The sequence below is a fragment of the Pelobates fuscus genome, chromosome 2 (assembly GCF_036172605.1).
Source record: "Pelobates fuscus isolate aPelFus1 chromosome 2, aPelFus1.pri, whole genome shotgun sequence".
Classification (NCBI taxonomy): Eukaryota; Metazoa; Chordata; class Amphibia; order Anura; family Pelobatidae; genus Pelobates; species Pelobates fuscus.
The window spans coordinates 198,310,927-198,334,088 of record NC_086318.1 but is presented as its reverse complement, the minus strand read 5'-3'; the positions used below and the strand labels follow the sequence as shown (position 1 = coordinate 198,334,088).

General features: G+C 42.4%; 1 protein-coding gene across 1 annotated transcript in view; it reads right to left on the bottom strand.

Annotated features, from left to right (window-relative positions):
• Nucleotides 1-23,162, bottom strand: part of ORC3 (origin recognition complex subunit 3) — a 75,807-nt gene that overhangs the window by 11,996 nt on the left and 40,649 nt on the right. Inside the window, exons 16-19 of the mRNA XM_063443077.1 lie at nucleotides 20,796-20,881; nucleotides 9,697-9,794; nucleotides 4,373-4,514; nucleotides 1,129-1,239 (exon numbers count right to left, since the gene is read on the bottom strand). Of these exons, the coding sequence (XP_063299147.1) occupies nucleotides 1,129-1,239; nucleotides 4,373-4,514; nucleotides 9,697-9,794; nucleotides 20,796-20,881 (437 nt within the window). The remainder of the gene's footprint in view (nucleotides 1-1,128; nucleotides 1,240-4,372; nucleotides 4,515-9,696; nucleotides 9,795-20,795; nucleotides 20,882-23,162) is intronic.

Genomic DNA, 23,162 nt, shown 5'->3' with positions numbered 1-23,162 from the left:
AAATGGCTTGGGAAATAAACATAATGTTATGCTTGGATCACCCATATGAATACTACTTTGTGTTGCTCATCCGGTGTCACTTATATGGTTTCTTGTTTAAAAAAAAAAAACTAGACCGCAAATGGCATTGGATGGGAACGGGTCGTACTGGTAACAGTGGACCCTACCACAAATCCTAAATAATCTAAATTGTACAAAGAAGACAAGCTATAAAAAGGTCTTAAGATATAATAATTGCTACTTGCCACTCAAATATATAAAGACAAAAATGAAAAGTGCATTACACATGTATGTAGTGGAATCAAATCACTGGCAGGTGGTTTTTTTTTCTTCCTGAAATTAAAATCAATAAACTCAGGCACATTATCACCTTCAATACCTGTACCAATTATTTTGGCCAGCTCCACTCCCTCCCCTATCCTATCCTATGCTCATTCACAACACGCTACACATGCTCATTCACAACCGCTACTCCTTTCACTCCACCACCTGTTCTGTCAATCCTATTTACTCACATTTTATTTCTACTCCTCCCTGCCTCTTGTAAAATATTTTAAATCTTTCCTTCTACTCTGGTATGTGTTCTGCACCACTGAAGAATGCCACCATAACCCTGATTCTAAAATAGCCAAACCTCGACCCAAACTCCCCATCCAACTATCTCCCTACTACCATTTGCCTCCAAGTTCGTTGAGTGAGTTGTGTATAGATTTTTAGCACTTGTATGATTCATTTTGCTATCTATACTCGTATCTGGTCTGTAATTTTTAAAATGTATTACTAAAACCTTACTAAATATGGAATTCCTAATGGAAAGCTCCTTTCCTTGTTGGATGTACTTCGAGTGCAGTTCATTTAGTATTATTTTTTTTACCTATAGTTAAACAGGTTTCCCTCCCAACACCTCACTAACCCACATTATCTCCTGCTACTGCATCATCAAAAAAAAACAAGCATTCATTGAAAACTATTCTAGCAACCTTCCATTATATGCAATACATCTTACTCTTCCCTCTTGTCATTTTATCTGACTCCCCTTAGAATATGAGATAGTTTGAGCAGTAGTCCACATATTGTAAAGCACTTCTAATAATAATAATCATAATTACATTGTATAGTTATACCTACCTCTAGCCAATCATAGAGGTTAATCAATCTCCCGCACTCCAGGTGTAATTTGTAGGCAATGCAGATATCAGGAGAGGTGCCGTAAAGCGACCCACTGTCACTTTCTAAGGACTAATCAGAGAGAAGAATTGTCAGAGTTAATCAAACATAATATTGTGCTAATGTGATAATTTAAAACATCATTAAATTAAGTATCCCTTTAACTACTAACATATGTTTGATTAAGACTCTTTGCAATTGACGTATTAAAATACACTTTCCATAGTATGATGCAATAACACATTATGTATCACTCACTTTAAAAAGTTGCAGAAGGACACCTAGCTGCAATTTTCAGTGTTATTCGGTGTGTGGATTGTCAATTTGGTCCTTTTAGCTTAAATTATTGGAATTGATACAGAGCCCCAGGCACTGGCGGAACCACCATGGTCGTAGCTGCGACCGGGCCCGTCACTCCAGGAGGCCCGTCAGCCCTGTCGGCCGGGGTGCCCGCCAGCATTTTGGTGTGGCCCGGCCCGGGCGGAAAAAAAATGCCTGGGCCGCATTGAAAGAGCCCATCGAGTGGTCCATGATCTTGGGGCCACTTGATGGCAATGGATTTCCTGGAGCCCGGTCAGCGCTGCGAAAGTGATGATGTCAGAGCTGGAAGGAAGCCATCACTTCCTCCCAGCCAACAAAATGCCGCGCAGGAGGAAAGGAGGGAGTCAGAGTGGGAGCTCTGACTCCCATCAGCATGAGGCCACTGGACCCCAGGGAAGTAAGCTACTTTTTTTATTTTTTTAACTGTGTGTGTGAGATAGATATACTGATACAGACATTCTCTGTGTGTGTGCTTATGTCTGTGTGTGTCTGTTTTTCTACACGTATGTGTGTCTGCATACGTATCTGTCTGTATGTGTATCTGAATGTTTGTCATTAAGTGTGTGTGTATCTGCATGCGCGTCTATAGGTGTATCTGTCTGTATGTCTATGTGTATCTGTGTCTACATGTGTGTCTTTATGTATGTGTATCTGTTTTATGCATCTGTTTTTTCTGCACGTGTGTCTGTATGTGTATCTGTTTGTCTTCATGTGTATCTGCAAGTGTGTCAGTGTGTGCCCCTATGTATCTGTATGTCACTATTTATATCTGTATGAATGCCATTCTGTGTCTGTGTATCCGCATGTGTGTCAGTGTGTGTCTGTGTATCTGCATGTATGTCAGTGTTTGTATCTGTAGAAGGTTCATTCTGTGTATCTGTATGTGTGTCATTCTGTGTGTCTGTGTATTAGCATGTGTGTCCGTGTATGTATCTGTATGTGTTATACAAATGGTGGGGGGGGGGGATGCATAGGGGCTCCCAGGGCACTTTTCGCTTCGGGCCCTGTTGTTTCTAGTTACACCTCTGGTCCCAGGGATGTGGAATTTGTATCGCCCCAATACACAGGACATGCAGTTCCGGGAAGTTTGTTTTCTTTAAACCTGAGCCCTGCCTCTTGGTCCAGTGTTCACTTATAAGTCAGAGAGCAGCCTTGAGTATTCCTGATAGTATTCTGACTCACTGCATTTTTAATGCCTGCTAAACCACCAGGGATCATAGCCCCTATGGTGCCCCTGTATAGAAAGCAATAGGTGGACACAACTTACATTACCATTAAATACAAACACACATACCTACTAAACACATCCAGCAGACAACATACATAAATACTACACACAGAAAGCACACAACACACACATACTAAACACAACCAGCACACAACTCACCCATAATAGCCAGCACGCACCATACGCACAGTACATACAGACAGCACACCACGCACACACACACACACCATACTACATAAAGCAAACACACAACACATGCACACTTACAACATACAGCCAGTACAATCATAGTAATTAAATTTTTTTGTGGGTCAGGTCAAGTAGCTTAAATTGCAAAAATGGAAAAGGAACCCCACTCAATTCACTTAAGACAGGGTGCTTAGCTGAACCAAGGGCCAGCCAAGCCCAGAAGATAATAAATACCAGCATTAGAAAAATGGTCCAGGCACTCCAATGTCTTCAGGCACCTTTATTTGAACATGTGGAGCACTGTCAAGCTTGACAAACACGCCATTGGGAGTTGAAACGTTGCAGTGTTCCACATGTCCTAATAAAGGTGCCTGAAGAGATTGAAGTGCCTGGACCCTTTTTCTAATACAGGTCAAGTAGCTTGTCAGGAAATTAAATTACTGCTTTACTTCCTTTGAGAAGAATATTAAAAAAAATATCCACACCCTTGAATTCACTATGAATCCTCTAAAAATTCACACTATACTGAATAATCCAGTATTTGTTCTCCTTTTTTAGCAGGAAAACCCTTCATCAATATAGGAAATCTCAATGTATAGAAAATAATTATAGACATGGCTAACATCTACTCGTGTTTACAAGGTGAATACTTACACAAAGTTATAATCCATGGGTATTTGTGAAAGAAAAAAAAAAGCTAAAAATGTTTTTCCAATATCAAAAAAGAAAAAAGGGTGTATACATATGTAAAAAAAACCAAAACAACAACATCTAAAAATAATCTTCAAAGACACAAATAATGGAATATGGTAATGGAGAGTAACAGAAAAAGAAAGACCAGATAGTGTAACAACCTTAAGTAAGCAGCAAAAAGTATAAAAGCAAAACGGACAGGAGCTCTTGCGAGTTCCTAATTGTAATTTGTCTTGTTTTTAGCGGCTTACATAAAAGGTCTTATACTATATTGTCTTTTTCTGTTATCCCCATATTTTGTCCATTAGCTGTCATGAATTGTACTATTCTCTGATGGAAGTTCTGTTTTGCCTTTAGAGGAAGTAGTAGCGATATTAGAGGATGGACAAAACAAGCAAGCACACATCCTGTTCTACACACCAGATATCACTCCAGAGAAGGAAACTAACTGAAAGCAGCACATTCCCATTGTAAAGAACACACCAGAGCAAATTGTAGAGATAAACAAGTCAAACAATATTCTATATATTATATGAAAAACACAGTGCAGAAACAAATATATTGGTCAAGTGCCAAACAGTACAACTACAACAAAGGAGGGAGATATCAACTTCAAAACCTAGGCATTCTTCACCCCTTGCCAGAATAGAAGAAAATATGGATACATGTTTAGATGCATCTTTGGTTTACCAATTTTTTTTTTTATTAAAATGTAAAGTACTAGTTTTTGGATGCATGCTGCAGTATAATAAGGAAAGGTATAGAACCACTTACCTTAAGGTATGCTGCAGGGTTGTTGAGTGCTGTGTGCAGTGTGGTTCTAGGAACAGCATTCAGATGCCTGCGGATAGCACTTGCACCACTAAAATATACTGCTTCATATAGAGGCTTGGATTCTGGGGGAGCCAAATATTTTCTGAAATACAACATATTTTTCTATAATCAATGCTTTCCTATGGGGGAAAATCTGACAGTGGATGTCCTCATGCAGAGCTTGAGGATGTTTAGCGTCAATTACCGGACCAAAGGTCTGTTAGTATCAAGGAAGCACCTCCAATGGCTGCCTAGGAGACAGCCACTGAGGGCGGACTTAGTGCTGCAATGTAAACATTGCAGTTTCTCTAGAACTGTAATTTTTAACATTGCAGCAGTAAGTGCAAAAGTGACACTGTACCAAGACCACTTCAAGGAGCTGAAGTGGTCTGGGTGCCTATACTGTCTTTTAAACTTTAGTCGTTCTAATAACTATAGTGTCCCTTTTAGGCCAAAATAGTCAAATTGGTAAAATTATTTAAGTCAGTTGTGCTTTTTAGTTTGGCTACTTTGACCCTAAAAGAACACTATAGCGTTAGCAATAAATAGGAATGCTTCTGCATCACATTTCTCAGTCAGTGGAAGCTCTGCTACTGGCTATTGGAAATACAGCCACTAAAGGTGGATTTAACACTGCAAAAGAAAAAATTAAATTAAGTTCCTAATTTTTTTTTTATGTTTTACATTGCAGGTTTAAAATCACAGGACCACTGCACCCAGACCAGTTTCGTAAGACGGAGTGGTCTAGGGGACTTTAGTTTCCCTTTAAATGTGAAATTAATTTAGAATTAACTTTGAATTCTCATTAAAGTGAATAAACCTGTGAGAGTTGCTCTGATGGCCATCTTCACCCTGGAAATATTTTTTTTTATTGTCAGTTTTTATTACATTTTCAACAATGTATATAAATAACAGGAAACATAACAGATAAGCCACAGAAAAACAACTACATGCAAAATACTGTAAAAAGTAGTAGGGAGTAGGGAAAAAAAAAAAGAGAGAGAGAGAAAAATAAATTAAAAAAATGAGAGGGGCGTTGGTAGAATGAAAGGGCAAGAGTAATGCAAGGCAAACCAAAGCCATGGATGCTTATTACCATGGTGAATATTCATTAAATTTGCTGGTAAAGTGGTGGTGGGGGAAGGTTAATATGGAAAGAGTGTATGTATATGGTAATAGGATCGCTTTGGAGTACGATAATTGCTTAATGCAATCAGGTGTCTCAGAGGAGAATAGAAACTCAAGATAGAAGTACCAGTGAGTAGTATTAGCATCACTTTTTAAATGTCTCCTAAACTTATGTCACACAGGAAGCATAGAGAAAATGCTGGACAACTGAAAACTTAGATGGGTACACTGCTTACAGAAGTGGAAAGCAACAATTGACAGATTTTTCTTCAATATATTTTATGTAAAGGACCAGCGGCGCATATTTTTCACACATAAATATAACCTTAACTTTCCAACAGCATGTCCTTCTCTGACATGTGAAAATCGAAGTCAGGCATACAAAGTGCAGAATGATAATACATTGATAAAGTACTAGGCCAGATGGAATTCATCACTATGCACTTGAGGAACTTAGTTCTGAAATACAGGTCAATCTTCTTAATGTGTTTTTTTTTTTTTTAAAGGAACATCCCAAACTCTCAAAGCACAGCACTCTGGCTGCACTCTGGCCCCCATAACATCTTCATCTCAATTAATTTACAGGGGTGAAGTCCCCGAGCGCCTTCTAATCTTGCGGGCGTTAAACTATTTTCAAACAATTTAACCCAAAATAGTCCACAGCTGTATCTCTCTGCTCTGCCTAATCTCTCTTTACTTCTGTCTGCCTTAGTGACCTGGTAAGGCTTGCCTTGGGTGCTAGCATTAGGCTGAGAGCATCAGATGACTATCTCAACCTTTCACTAGCCGCCCACTGCAAGTAACAGTACATATTGAGGCACTGGCCACTCTCCTTCATATTGTTAAAGAGTTGTTTTTTTTTTTTTTAATATATACATTTTTTATTTTTGCTGCAGTCAGGTACATAAGACACATAACATGTGCTACAATATATGACATAATATATACATATTTTGTTGAGATATGACAAAATGGTTAGTGACATACATTCAATCTTAAGGTTGACTGTGCTGACTTTTTTTTTTTTAAATTAGAGTAAGTTAGAGTAGACTAAGTAAACTGAGTAAACGGAGTAAATCGCCGTGCCTAGGCACTTAGTCAGGTGTTAGAAGCAGTAGGTTCAGGTATAAGGGCACGGTTATTCAAAATGGAAACACAACATGGAAAATAAATAAAAAAGGTGAATACGATCTTAAAAATAGGGGAAGCGGTGCGCTCAAGGGTGGCAGCTCCACATATTGGAGTAAAGTGAGAAATTATTAGTGCGGAGCTAGCGTAACTGGGTTATTCCCGGTCATAATCCATCAAGGCCACAGGGATTTCCCAATGACTTGGTGGGGTAAAACGCCAAGAATCAAAACTAAATATATAGCTCATAACTCAAAAAATGACTTACACGTTTTGACGTTTTTCAGTTCTTATTAGTCATAAGAACTGATAAACGTCAAAACGTGTAAGTCATTTTTTGTATAGGTAGAAAAATTGTTAAAGCATAAAAAAAAAAAAAAACATATAGAGGGGGCTGCAATGAGGTAACTACAACAGCGGTCTTGCTCTTGGAGGCTGGAACGAATGGGATTATGTTGGTCGGGTCCCATACTGGAGTTGCAGATATGGGAGTGCGATGAAGACCAAGTCTGGTCAGGATAGCGTCCATCTCGGAGACATCGGACACTTTGTAATCTACGTTCTGGTGCTGTATGATAAGAATGTGAGGGAAACCCCAGCGGTATTTAATACTTTGAGTCAACAGAAGTGTTGTGAGAGGGCGTAGTGACTTTCTCCATTGCAGCTTCATACGGGAAAGGTCGTAGAAAAATGCAAGGTCCATGTCTTCGAACCGATATAGGGATTTCCCTCTTGTTGCGTTTAAGATGGCGGCCTTGTCCTGGCCATTTTGCCATTTTATTAGTAGGTCGCTAGTGGCTGAAGCCGCGGCTGATGGAGACTTAGGGTGGCGGAACACTAAAAATATGCCTTTTGCCTATTTACGTAGCAGGAGGGCCGTAAAAAGTCTGCACAGAAAATGAGGCAGTTCTGCAGCGGTGACGCTGTCTGCTAGGCCTCTAATTTTCAGGTGTTTCCACCTTCTTTTGTCTTCCATGGCAGCTAGTTGGTGGCTGAGGGTTGCATGGGCCGAGGTGAGATCATTGATCTTCTTTTGTAGCTCCAGGACCTGTGATGTGTGAGCTTTTGTAGTTTGCTCAACTGCGTCCAGTGAACCCCTTGATGTCCTGACCTATGTGACTTAAGATGAGAGACTTTAACGGGGGTCCGCCAATAGGCTGGTGAGTATGGCTGTGGTGACAGGGAGTGATATTCCCACAGTGGATTGAGTTGGTTTGGGTGGCCCTTTATAGACAGCTTCTTCCATGTCGTGGAGGGAGTAATCCTCCGATGCGTCGGAGAAATCTCTGAGGTCTGCCGCCATTTCAGGCCTCACCTCTCCATGCGGTTTCCGCAGCAGATCTCCGATATCTGCACAGTATTTGGGTCGATCCTGCCCGGGCTTCTTGGGCTTGCGCCTCATCGTTAGAGAAGCCCCACTGGTGTTTTCTTGGGCTGTTTACACCCTGTTTTGCGCGCCCCACGTTCCTTGCGGCTTGACTGATCGAGAGCTTGATTATTTTATAATTCATCTCAAACTATAAAATTACTTTGCAAAACAATTTTCCTACCCTGAGGTAAACTGAAGCTACTGGTACTTCTCCAGATGGCCTAAGCAAGTTTAAAGATCCTATCTGATTCCTACTTTCTCGATATGTTTAACTGCTCTCTCAGAGGGAAACCATACAAAATAAAATGTTTACGTGCTCTTCCTCAAATTACATGAATAGGGGCACGTAACATCACTTCACATAGGTTTTTCATTTTACCTCATTCCTTAAAATCAGTGTTCAAAAATGTGCCTGTAATTAAAGATATTATTGACTAGGTTACAGAATTCAAACTAAACTACATAATAGTACAGTGCATAGAACCCACTACGCCGGTACTATGGAACTGTGGGAAAAAATAACTAGTGAGTAAAAAAAGTATATGTAGCGTCTTTAATCCCTTAAGGAGTAAAGCAATTGTAAAAGTTCTTAACCAAAACAAAACCTAGCATTAAAGTTCCACATAATTTAAGGATGTCTCTTTAAGTGCCTCCCGCATACATTTTATATATTGCTTTTTAAGGGACAAAAAGGGCTTTATTTTATTATCCTATATGTATACCTAAAACAATATTAAGTGTGAATAAAATACTAATTTTAAAAAGCAACTAAAGAGCTCAAAACAGATTCCTGTATCAGTCCTGGTTGATAAATGCATCATATGTTTAGCATTTAAATTCATTTTTGGTACTTAATGTTAACCATTTACACTATACCAGTCCTACCCAAACCTTATGCTTGCACTATTGCTCAGCTGTGGTGTTCTCAATGCATTTAAATTGGTGTAAGCAGCACTCACTTTGAGCACTGCATACAGCTCATCGGTTTAGCCTGGGGCCACTAAATATGTCCCCCAGCTGACAAAGGGGAGCCCCAGGTATCGATTTAACCACGCTCACACCACAATGTAGCTGTAGGGATTTCAATTCCTACATAATGAGCTCTATACAGCTCATCTGTCAGTCGGGGGCCACATTAAATTGACCACAGCTGACAGAGTGGAGCACCAGATATCAACGGATATCTGAGTCCCTCTGGTGTGAGAGAGGATTTACCACTGGTCACACTAAATCGTTAGGATATTCCATGCTGTCCTAAACTGAGTACAGTACGGAATATCCTAACTTAAAGAAGGGGTTAGTATATGGTCACTTTTTCAAATATCATTCTGGCAAGCCAAAAAGCAAGCCTAAAATCAATATTGCTCTGAAAATAAAACAGGCAAAAATGTTATGAGCTGCAATGTGAAGACCTGAATCCACAATTACAGCCATATAACAACATATACTTGTATAGGGGCACAAATGTAAAACCAAAGATTAAACTGCAGCAATTAAGGCTGTTTAAACACACATGATTAGTTTAAATTGCTAAAGAGCCAGACAAAGGTCGCAGTATTGTATTTTCTTTCTCAAACAGCCATATGCATTTCTAGAATGACAAATGCTTTGTGTATAGCCAGCTAGACATCTGTGGGGTTTTTGCTAGTCTCAAACGCACCTTACAAGATTGTCTATGAAGTTCACAACCTGAAGACGGAGAGATTCAAACTTGCTTGGTTTCTTTGATCTTCTCGTTTCTTTCATTTCTAACAATGTCTACAAAACAATTAATTAGTTAATTTTATAATGTGATATGCACTCTGTAAAGGCGTTTTTTCTTCCCTCTCACCAAAATATTAGTTTCTAATAAAAACATTTTTAGAATTCCTATGCTGAATGCAAATTTAAATATGTAATGTTCTAAATGTGACTTTTCTGTTTTTAACAGAGTAATATATAAGAAGTATATATCTATACCTATATACACAATTGTAATCAAAATCATTTAACCCCTATTGAAAATCAGGTTTATTGTCAACATTTACAGACTTTCCGCTGTTTGCAATGAACAAATCAAACAAAAGCAATTCAAATAGCTCAACACAACAAAAGTGGTAACTGTAACTGAAAATGCAACTTATAATGACTTCTCCAGTCTAAAAATTATAAAACCCCTTTATGGCAAGCATCTTTAATACTTCGTAAAGCATCTTACTGCTGTTATGACCTGCTGCAAACAAGATGCATAGCCAGACACCAGCTCCAGGCAGAGTTCCTTAGGAATCGTAGCCCATAGCTCACAAGCAATGGCCTCCAGTTCAGTAATATTTTGGGGTTTGAGTGCTGCAACCTCCTTCATCAAATCCCACCAAAATGTTCTACAGGGTTTAAAGGGACAAGTCACCAGAACAACTACAGCTTAATGTACGTGTTCTGGTGAGTATAATAGCTCCCTTCAGGCATTTTCATGTAAACATTGCCTTTTCAGAGAACAGGGACACCTCCAAGTGGTTACTCCTTAGATGCACAGTAAGCAGCCCTGCCGTTCAGCGTCCCCACACTCTGCATGGAGACGCTGAATTTTCCTCATAGATATGCATTGATTCAATGCATCACTATGAGGAGGTCCTGATTGGCCAAAATGGCATTTGGCCCCACTCCTTTGCCAATTTTAGCCAATCCAATGCATTTCCTATGGGAAAGCATTGGATTGGCTAAAAATCAGCCATTTTGAAGATGTCACAAAGGGAGAGGAGCCAGTGCCAGCAGACCCGCGCGGCGTTGGAAATATGGTGAGTTTTAAACTTTTATACGGGGGCTAAGGAGAAGGCAAGCCACCTAAATGGTGGGTTTAGCACTATAGTGATCCTTTAAGTCAGATGACTGTAATGCCCACTGTAGAATTCTCCAGGACTTCTTCTGCAACCAAATCTTGGTGGAATTTGAGGTTATGCTTGGGAACATCTTGTTGGAGGGTCCAATGATGCCCAAGCTTCACAGCTTCCTCAGACGGAATGACATTTTTTCCTAGGATTTCCGGATACTTCAATGAATCCATCTTGCCTTCCACATGCTGAAGGTTTCCAGCGCCAGAGGATGCAAAGCAGCCCCAGAGCATCACTGAGTCACCACCATGCTTAACTGTAGGTAGAGTATTCTTAACAGCCTATACGTATGTTCTTCCTCCAGACATACTGCAGATCCATTGGGCTAAGAAAATTCCAGCTTTGTTTCATCGCTCCACAGAACAGAATTGAGATTTTGAGCATATTGTAGCAGACTTTTCTTGTGCTTTTGGGTCAGTATTTGTGTATGTCTTGGAGTTCTGGCATGGAAAACTTCTGTGTTTAGTATGCGCCTTGCTGTGCGCACTGAAACCTCAGTGCCTGTTGCCACCAAATCTTGCTGCAGGTATTTTGCAGTCACTCAAGGTTTTTTTCACAACCTGCCTTCTCAGAAATTTGGTTGCGGCCATCGATAGCTTCCTTTTTCTGCCCTGTCCAGGTAGTGTAATCACTGTTTCTTCAACTTTAAACTTGCAAAGTATGCTTCCAACGATGTCTCAGGAAACATTCAGTGCCCTCGCTAGCTTTTTGTATCCTGTTTGTGAAGAGCAACGATCTCTTCTCATAACTTTGTGGTCCATTTTTTTGATTTAGCTATACTTCTCACTGTGACGAACAGAGCCTCGTCACGTGTTCTTGGCGGGGTCTGCTGGCCAGCCTCTTACCAAAAGACTATTGGCCCTTTAACCCCTTAAAGACCAAACTTCTGGAATAAAAGGGAATCATGACATGTCACGTGTCCTTAAGGGGTTAAAAAACTATGTGAACAGACTTGGTTCGTGGGATTTTATATTTGGTTCGGGAACCGAACAGCTGCACAAACCAGAGACCACCCTTGAGCTTGTTAAGCCTAATTGCAACTGTGTTTGGGCATGAATTTCATGGTACTGAAAACATCTTCTTCACTCTTTGGACTATGAGACCACTGGACCACTGGAATCTGGATCCTGGTCTTTTTTGGATCCTGGTGGGTGGAGGACAGCGAGAATAAACCAAGCTGCGGTTTGCGGTGGTTATGGTGTTCCAGTGCGATGCTTATGGTGCTCGCAAGTACTAGGAAGCAGCGATTGACGGAGGTACCCGGTCGGGGTCCCAGACAGTCTGTCACACTCATCTGTAGTCAAACGTGACACTCAACAAACCCCCAGCCAGTTAAGGTAAGTCAAGTGTTCCAGCTCAAGTACACCATTGATTAGTTGCCTAATTTCCTCGAAGACGATGGTTCCCCACTACTCTTCCAATTTTTAATAATGCGTTGGACAGTTCTTAACCTAATTTTAGTAGTTCCTGCAATCTCCTTAGATGTTTTCTCTGCTTGACGCATTCCAATGATTTGAACCTTTTTAAACAGACTAACATCTTTTCCACAACCACGGGATGTGTTTTTCGACATGGTTGTTTAAGAAATGAGAAGCTACTCATTGCATCAGTTGGCGTTAAATAACTTGTTCCCAGCTGAAAGATAATCGCCCATGCAGTAACTATCCAATAGGAGGCTTTTACCTATTTGCTTAGTTTAATCCAGATGGCGACTTTTTTTTGGCAAGGCAGTGTGTGTATATACACACACACACACACACACACACAAACAAACAAAACAACAACAAAACAATGAAAATATGTGTTTTTGTCAGGTTGGTAACCCCGACACCCAGGGAGAAGAATAGTAGCCAAAATAGAAAGAAGGACTGGGTATGTATACCAGATGTTAGAGTGGCCGGGCTTAGCGTGTGCCTAAAAAGGCGAGAAAATGTAGTAAGAGAAAAAGCTAAGGTCAAGGGATACAGAGGTACACAAGAATGAGAAAACAAGCCAAGGTTAAAGGGATATAGAGAGTCAGAATAGTCAAAATACAAAACAGGGTCAGCAACAGGAAATACATAATTACACTGTCAGGCTAACAAGAACCACAACAGGGCAATGATTCCCAGAAAAAGGGAAACTTATATATGGCTAAGAAGAATACTATTGTACATCATCATCACCCTGCACCAGGACACACAAGGGGGTGTGACCTGTGCAGGGCAGACTTAGGTGTCGAACAAATATGACATCATACAAAGGTAAGTATAAAGTCCAACACCTACAGTGCAATGTAATTCCAAGGACGCCTATGGGTGGTACGCGGGTGCCATGGAAATACGCCAACCTCGCATATAAAAGGAGGTGTCCAGGAGCGCGGCATTCACTTTGGTTAGAGCGTCGTAGGGCTGGGATCTTTGTGGCTGCCGGGATCTTTGTGGCATCCCACCGGAGCTAGTAAGTGTCGCGGAGCAGCCTCAGGTATGAGTTTTAAATTCACGCCTGCTACTGGAGAAACAGATTTTCTAATTTTTAACCATTTACAGGTCCACTGATTCTTACTCCTAGAAACAATTCCTTTAGGTCATACAAAAAATAAAGGCAAAGGTATAAGCCTTTATTTATTAAGTCTGAGACACGGTAGGGGATCAGGCAGCAGGAGACACAAATCTTTTCCATTTGCTTACTTAAGTGAATTCAAAAGATTGCCTGACAGAAATACGAATGTTTGAAGAACATCTGAAAATGTTTCCTTGGAAATAAAGGCTAGGATCAGAAATATATGAACATAATTTTTCACTGCCTGAACAGACTAGTTATTAGAAAATAAATAAAATTAAATATAGTCACCAGAACAACTACAACTTAATGTAGTTGTACTGGTGTGAATAGTTTGTCCCAGCAGACATTTTAATGTAAATATTTCTTTAGAGAAACGCTTATTCAGACGGTCAATGGCTATGATCGTCAGTCAATGACTGACAATCCGCATTTCCATGCTCTGCATCGTGGCACTGAACGTTCATCGTAGAGATGCATTGATTCAACTCTGAGAGATGCTGACTGGCACGGCGTGGTGTTTTGCCCTCCATGCAATAACCATCTAATGCTTTCCTATGAGAAAGTATTTGATTGGCTGAGACTGTCAAATTTGATGATCTCAATCAAGGAAGCGGAGCCAGCCACGACGAGACTTGTGCGGCACTGGAATAAAAGTAAGTAAATCACCTTTTACTTAGCAGACAGGGTGTTCGAGGGCCTAAACTGTGCTTGCACAGCGAGTGACATGAATACAAGCTTTGCTTGAGGCGTGTGGGCACCAGGTACCACCTGTAGAGTACTTTTCGGGAAAGTTCCACGTGGTTCATGCAGAGGGTCAGTTGTTTGTGTGCTTTATAGAAATTCTGCCATTTTATGTGGTCTTGTCTCCAATCATAGTTAAATTGTGTTTTCAGGGTGTTCAGGTCGTGGCTTGGGACATTTATGCTTAGGGCTTGTGTTTTCGCTATGTTTAGTTTGTAGTAGGAGCATCTACTATAGTGAGCTAGTATTTTATAGAATTGCGGCAAGGATATGTGTGGTTTTTCTAGTGATAAGATATCATCCGCAAACAGCGTCAGTTTGTTTTCCCTCCCTTTTATGCGCGTTCCGCGGATGTTGGGGTCATCTCTTATCATTTGGGTCACGGGTTCGAGCACCAGAATGTAAAGTATTGGGGAGAGTGGACAGCCTTGGCGAGAGCCGTTTGATATGGTGAAGGTTTTGGATACAAAACCCCCGTTCATCACTCGCGCTGTAGGGGAGGTGTAGAGTGCCCTGATGAGTGCTAGGAATTGGGGTGGAAATTCAAATTTTTGTAGCAGGAACGGCCAGTGGAGTCTATCAAATGCTTTTTCAGCATCTAGAGATAACAGGACACTTGGGGCTCTTCCCTCGCGCATACCATACAGGAGGTCCAGTACTTTTCGTGTGCCGTCTTCTCCCTGTTTACCACTTACAAACCCCACTTGGTCCCCACCAATTAGTGTGGGGATGATGGAAGATAGTCTGTTTGTGAAGATTTTTGCGATGAGTTTGACATCAGTGTTTAATAGGGAGATTGGCCGCAGGTTTTGACTTCTATTGGGGGCTTTCCCTGGTTTTGGTAGGGTGGCAACGTAAGCCATCAACATCTCCTCTGGTAGTGTTCCCGATTGTAGTGTGTGGTTGATTTGTTTGTTTAAATAAGGGGCCAAAATGTGGGTGAATTGTTTGTAATATATATTAGTTAGTCCATCAGGACCGGGGGATTTCCCCGGGGGGAGTGCCTGTATTGTATCTATTATTTCTTGAGTCGATACTGGGGTTTGAAGGGTTTGTGTGTTGTGGATAGTGTGGGCAGTGTCGTTTTCTGGAGGAAGTCATCTATGTCTTTGCTGGTGGGGTGGTGTTATAGAGAGATTGGTAATAATCTGCCATTTCGGAATTTATGTCTTGTGGGATTTTTCCTCCATCTTTGGTGAGCAGGTATGGGATTTTAGAGTTTGCTTGTTGCTGTCGGAGGATTGTTGCTAGGTGTTTCCCAGCTCTATTTCCTTTTGTGTATGTTTTCATCTTCAGTTTTGTGAGAATATGCGTTGTCTTGTTGAGAGCCAGTGTGTTAATTTGGTTGGTGATGAGGGCTATTGACTTGGCTAGTTCGTCTGAAGGTTTCAGGAGGTGTTCGTTAGTTGTGTCACGTAGTTTTCGTAGAAGATCCGTGTGTTGTCTTTTAAGAAAGGATGCTTGACTTATCAGTAGTCCTCTCATGACAGGTTTGTGTGCCTGCCAAAGAGCTTCGGCGGAGGTTCCTGGGAGATCATTGAGCTCGAAGTACGATTTTAGGTTTTCTGTGAGTTTTGTCGTGAATGTAGTATTGTGTAGTAGGGTGTCATTGAGGCGCCACGGTGGTTTTCCTCTGTGCTGATATTGGTCTTGCATGGTCATTGTAAGTGGAGCATGGTCGGACCATACTATGTTTTCTATGGAGCAATCTGTGATGACCGGGAGAAGGGTGCCTGATGTCAGTATATGGTCAATTCTGGAATATGTTTTGTGGACCTGTGAGTAGAACGTGTATTCTCTCCCATTTGGGTTGCGTGTTCTCCAGGTATCGTATAGGCCATATTCGTGGATCAGTTTCGTGAAAGCTTTGTTCGCTGGCTTTAGTTGGGCATGCCTAGCGGAGTAGGCCTTTACCGTGGAGTCCATGCGGGAGTTCATGGTGTGGTTAATGTCTCCGCACATAATTATAGGTGTGTTCGCCAGGTTCGGTAATTTGGTGAGGATTTTATGTAAGAAGTTTTTTTTGTTGGCCGTTTGGGCTGTATAGGCACACCAGCAAAAATGGCAAATAGTTTAGTATGCTGTGCAGGATCAGAAAGTGACCTTGGCTGTCTTTTTTGATGTGGAGCGCTTCTGTGGTTAAGGACTGTGGTTATTTCCGTTTGTGTGGCTTTTAGATCCTAGCACTGTACTTCCACCGATGATGTTCTATTGGAGAGTTCTCGGACCTCGTTTTTAATTTGGTCGGCTGTTGATTGCCAGGTTTGTATCAGTTTTGCCGACATCGCTTCTATCGCTCGTTCGAAGTGGGTTTTTGTAAGGCATTCAGTTGATAGCGTCTCGTCACGTGGCAATGAGGGAGAGCCTGTGTCCGAGCTTTCGGCGCCATCTTGCGCGGCGGTGAGCATGGCCTGCACAGTCTCCGTTGCGGCAGATGGTTTTTGCCCAAAGAAGTTGTTTTTATCAGTTTTGGGGGCAGTTTTCTTCCCTTTAGCTTGTGACATCTTTGGGGTTTTGTTCTGTGGCGTTTCTGCTTAGTTATGTCGTCGAATTGCGGAGCCCATGTGCCGGAGCAAAATCCTAGGTGGCCATCTTGCTCGGCAGTCAGCCACGCCCCCACTATGGTTTATTTTTAACGTATTTGTATTTGAGGTTGATCTTAACAGTTTGTTGAAATACATGATGGTAACTATTACTAGTCTAACAATGGGTTGGCAAGCATTCTTCATTTGACTGACCAAAAACCAAAAAGAAGCTCTATGAACTTAGAATGAGCCTTAAATGTAATAAGATATCCAATAAAATGTTTTTCAATAATCTTTCCCATTACCAAAACTTTTTTCAGATTACCTGAATGTGCCTGAACATTGGCAGATGTAATTACTTACCATTACACTCACTACCGTACTAGAGGTTAAAACTTGAGGGGGTGGGCTCCTGGACCTGGAAGAATCTATTCAAAAGAGCACCCGATCCCCTTTAAAAACAATCTAAATTAAGTTATTATGGGGGGCAGGAGGTTCTCTGTACCATCTTTCCATAAGAGATCAAATTTTTTTCTAATGGTTTAATCCTTACTGTCCTCCCAGTGCCTGTCTGCCCTGCTCCTCTGTCTCCTCCTCCGGCCCCTGCACTACTAAGGAAGATTTTGCAGTGGACGCTTGTGATGGGCTCAAACATACACTCTAAGACAATAAGTCGATGCCCCTTGCTAGTAATGTCTTAGAAACATATGTTTTGTAAGTGTTCTCAGAATGATGAGCAGTGCAATATTGGTCTCATACAAAAGAACATTTTCTACATTTTTGTTAGGTTTCCCAATATATTGATCTAGCTATCTATTTATATACCTTGTGGATGATCTTAACAGTTTGTTGAAATACATGATAGTGACTACTACTAGTCTGACAATGGGTTAGCATGCTATTTTTATATGACAGACCGTCTGGCACCCCGACTGGGTACCTCCGTCAATCACTGCTTCCTAGTAATCCTGGAGTACCATAAGCACCGCACCGGACACCATAACCACTGTAAACCCCACAAACCGCCGCAGCTTGGTTGGGGTATCACTGTTCTCCACCCACCCTGGACCCAAGACCAGGTTCCTAGCGGGTAGACCTCTCCTAGTGCAGAGAGCAAAGCAGGCTGCTCTTACAAGAGCAATCGTTGTAAGCCAAAGGAGTATAGTGATTATAGTAATCCCCAGAGTGAATATAGCTCTCCAATCCCCCAAACATGAGCCTGGACTTCATAACGGATAAAACAAATCTGTTTAATGGCAGCCACAAATGGCCTTATGTGCAGGTCTCCATGTAAGGGGCAGTCCCCCCCTGTACCTGAGAGTAGTCTACAGTAAAAAACATACATACGATTACATTGGCTCTCAGGTCCAGGACACTCCCATACAAAATAGGTCAATCCCTCCCCTGTGCCTGGGAGATAATAGAGTCAGCACTGTATTAAACTCAATTATCTCTAGGCACACAAAACATACATTTTTACAAAATCCTCAAAATACCTTTACACACAAAATCCACACAAAAGTTACATCCCCTGAGAGGCCCGATCTGGGTGACCAACATATCCAAAAATCACCCAGATCGGTTCAGGAATTTCCTGGAAGTCATAATTTGACCGACCGCATACACGCACGCACGGTCCCATGCCCAAAACAGTTCCAGAGAATCAGGGCTTGCGGTCGGTCTAGTTCGGTAGTTTAAAAACCGAACAAACTACCGAAAATAGTCAATGTTCTTACCCTGGAGCTTGTTCACCTTGTTCGTGGGAATGTTTCCACCGAACAGTGCCCTTCTAAGTTGTGTAGAACTGAATCCTGGAAGTCCAGTGGTGTTCGGGAGTTTCATTCTCCGAAAACAGTTCCATGAACTCTATGACCAAACACCGCTGTCTGTGTTCGTGGGAACAAGATGGCCGCCACCTCGTGGTCGTTCATGCGAACAGCCGCCACCCAGGCGAACACTTAGAACACTGCAGTGGAAAGTGTTACAAATGGTCAATTAGGCTTAACAAGCTCCTGGGTGGTCTCTGCTTCGTGCGGTTGTTCGGGAACCGAACCATATAATCCCAATTGCCATAGCCAGGTCTACTGCAGGGGCCATAGTCCTGAGGCAGGAGGTTGGCAAGCAGGCCCCTCCAAGAACCCGTGATGAGGTTCAGTTCGTCACAGTTTATATGACTGATTTCAATGCTTCCAAGCTTTACATCCAGCTTCCCGTTGTTCTGTGGACAGTTTCCCCATCTCAGCTGTAGATCTTTCCAGTTCGTTATTAGTTGCCTCTTGGTTGCTTCTTTAAATAATGCTCTTCTCACCAGAATGTTGGTAGAACAAAGCAGCCCCAAGTGCACCTATTACATCTGGGACTATAATGGCTTTACTTTCTATCTCCTCTTTCAGACCTTGGTATTTGTCCACCTACTCATGTTCCTTCTTCATGGTGTTAAGGTCACTGGGTATTGCCACTTCCACAACCATCTCAGTCTTCTGTTCCTTGTCTACCACTATGACCACCTGGTTGGTTGTTTGCCCAGTGCCTGCTTGTCTTTCGGCATCTGGATGTCCCACATGATCCTTGCCCTGTTATTCCTCTGTGGCACACACAATCTGGACATAGGCAGGGCCAGCCAATATTTTGTGCAGATATCTTGGTATACACTCCTGTCAACTTGGTTGTGCCTCGCAGTGTATGATGTTTATGCTGCGAACATCTTTCACCAAGCTAATATGTGCAAGATTGTCTCTGACCTTGGGTCCTGTCTGGTGTGGTAGAACCAGTTTCTATTAATCTAGTGCTGAATTATTTCAGTTTTAGTATTTCCAACTACTGGAATGATTTCATATTGTGAGCCACAACCACTATCTGCTGATGATATATACCATGATGTGGTCTGTCTTGCCATGGAATCTCCTCCATATCTGCATTCTAAATCTGTTAACTCAGGTATCCCCTTAGCAATTTATCTTTGGGATGGATGTCCTTGTGGATGCTCTGTGTTTCATCCAATTCCAACTCAATTTCATCACTCTGGGCCAGGGTGCAGCCAAACCAGGACTCAGCACCAGGTCCCAAATACAATATGCATGAAGTAAAAGAGGTTCAGGCACTCCAATGTTCAGAAACGGCAATTTATTAAAGCTCAATATCACACAACGTTTCGACCTAGACAATCTGTGTCTAGCATGTAGGTCGAAACGTTGTGTGATATTGGGCTTCAATTAATTGCCGTTTCTGAACCTTGGAGTGCCTGAACCTCTTTTACTTTATGTCTTAGTATCTTGTTGACCTTGTATAGAGGCAAGCATTGCATTTTAGATGTTCCAGAACTGTTCAGTCTCAGCTTTGGGTGGATATGTTGTTCACTGCACTCTACATACACCTTGGATGGTTATTTAGTAAACAGGGAATTTATTCTCTTAGCCTCTACTTCTCTGGTGTATCTGCTCAGTCTAATTACCAGTGCTGTGAGCTTTTGCTTGGCTATTCCCAGAGCCTCCCTTGTATATCCTTAGTTGCCAAGATCTATCCTTGATCTCTGTGAATTTAATTAGCTTATTAACTTATGTATTGCTTTTAGTGCCTCATTAACCTCTGCTAGCCTACCAGTGATTTTTGGTAGTCTTATCTGGAGGCCAAGAACTAATAGCTTTTCTAAGATCATCCCTCATCTTATGCCAGTTATGCCAATATGGGGTGCATGTTGACAACCCTGTGTACGTAATGGTGTGGGTATGAGAGTCCCCTCATGGTTCATGTATGTTCTTTTATGTAGTACATCTCATTCCAGTTGTGATGCTAGTCTTGTCTAGACTATGATCAAATGTTGTGTAAATAGCGATTTTGGTATTAGTGTAGAGGATGGTCTTTTATTTATCCATAGTTCTCGCATAGGTTCCATGTAGCATCTCTCATGAGCCTGCTGTAATAACAGCAGTCAAGAAGGTCCCGGTTCACACTCATGTTTGGCATGTTCTCTGTACTTTGAATCCCATAATTATAAACACTTTTCACTATTCTAGGTCATTGCTTAAATGTAAATATGATTGCTATAATGAAGGTTTTTATAAATAATGGATGCAGAGACTAACCTTTTGAAGCTGGTAAAGGTCTGTTTTTTTCTGGAGGGTTTTCTGGGGTGAAATTACTTCCTTCTCAATGATGTCTATTTGTTCCCCTGGAAAACACAATTGCAAGAACCCTATTACCTGCTGTGCTAATGTGAAGTTTGCAGTTAGTTTCTATTGTGAATTATATCAGAGGTTCTGACATTAAATAAGATCCCACATAAACCTATGGAGCTCTGTGAACAACAGGTCTGTGCTAGAATAAACCCAGGCAACAAAGAAATGAAGCATTAACCTAGCAACATCACAGATATAAAACACATTGAGGGGGCGGAGCTTGGAGCCGGAACGAAGCAGCCGCCATCTTCCAGAGCTCCGGAGCGAAAAAAACAAATCCTGTAAAAATCAGCAGCATCCTGCAACGCACACAGCCCCTGACTAGTGGGTCGGCTCCAGGGCATCACGCAGAACACACTGATGCCCTTCTTTTCAACCCCGGGCAGAAAAACCCGAAAACGAGGCCCCAGGGCCTACCTCGCGGGCGGACAGCCGACGGAGCTCGCCTGGGGACTTGATCCGCGGTACTCGCCGGAATATCACGCCCAGACAGAGGCAAGTACAATGGGGCGCAAGTTACAAAAACAGTCTGCCCCCAATTCCAGAACGCAGCGAGACATCAGCCAAATGCTGCAGTCCCCGGCCACATCACTTACCCAAACGCCCCGTGGGCCCTCACCAACCTCCTCAATGGAGGGAGAGCACACCGACATTTCCCCCTCCATCACTCACCTACCGGAGGCAAGACAGAGGGCGGGAGACCCCCCGGACACACTCCTTCCCAAAATTGACCCCCAGCGGGCTCTGCAGGGGACAGGGGACCACACACCAGCCTCCAGAAGTGACATCCAGGAAATGCTGGCCGGCCTGCAGAAAAACCTAAAACAAATGTGGGAAGCTGACTTCGCGGTACTCACCACAGAAGTGCAGTCAGTAAAAGCACGCACACATGCCACAGAATCAGGCCTGGCAGACCTAAAACAGGACCTCCAAACACTAGGGGACACAGTGCTGAGCCTACAAGCAACACAAACCACGATGGCCAGACAACTAAATATCTTGGACGATAGAGGCAGGAGGAAAAACCTGAAAATACGGGGGGCCCCAGAAAATATACCACTTGAAGAACTGCCCCATTTCATCAGGCGCCTAGTAGCAACGGTTCTACCGTCGAAAGGGGCCAGACAATTTATGTTTGATGGCATATACAGGATAGCTAAGTCACCCCGGGCTCCAGAATCAGCGTCACGGACCTAATCTTGCGCTGCTGCACCATGACTGACAAACTGGGAATCATGGCAGCGTTTAAAGGGAAGACCCCATACACTTTCGAGACTTATCAACTCTCCTTATTTCAAGACCTCAGCAGGGAAACACTCCTTTGGCGTAAAACGCTGAAACCAATCACTGCCACCCTTCAAGAAGCAGGCATCACCTACAGATGGGCGACCCCGAAGACCTTATGGGTAACTAAGGAGGGAAAACACTACAAAGTCTCGGATCCAACAGAGGGACCGGCGCTACTCACAACACTGGGGCTAAAGACACAAGACAACAACGCAGCCTCAAGCCTCGAGCATAGACCAGCGGGAAACAGAGCAGTAACCGAACCCAGAGGACCACGCGAAGCCAAGACCTGACTCAAGAACATGTCACATCGACCCCAGTTGAGGGGCACTGAGACTTTCCCAGATTTCCAGTTTGCCCCGTTACATTGGTTAATCTGTCCTACTTACCACCGTTACAGGAGCACACATATTCCGGAGTTAAATTAACACCCTCCTCCCTCTCCCCCCCCCCCCCATCCCCAGGGTAACAGGGGAACTATGCACAAAGGGACCTACACACGACCTCTACGACACCACTCGGCCAGCGACCCACCCTAACTAAGACATAGCTAAGTAGGACTGACAGTCCAACATCAGACAACACATAAGTGTCACCCATAGCCGCACCATAGCAGTCATTCTCTAAGAGGGGACCTGAGCCACGCAACTAGATCACACGCAACATAAACCTCCTAGGGAATACCCTGGACACATACAAATAGTCTAACGAATCATAAGGAGCCTCTCCCAGAACCTCCTCATAATAGAAGACATAGACGAATTCTGACTCTCGAGCCCCTAGACATGACATCTACTACCGGGTTCTACAAAACAGGCAATGTTGGTGGAGACGGCACCTACACAGCGACAAACCCATACTTACTCACTTACGCACGAACCACACTCCGCTACAACCCAACAGCCCTCATAAAGCAAAAAAATGTGCATGATGTACAGTTGTCTTGTTGTACCAAATTTAAAATGTCGATACTTTACTTTACTATTT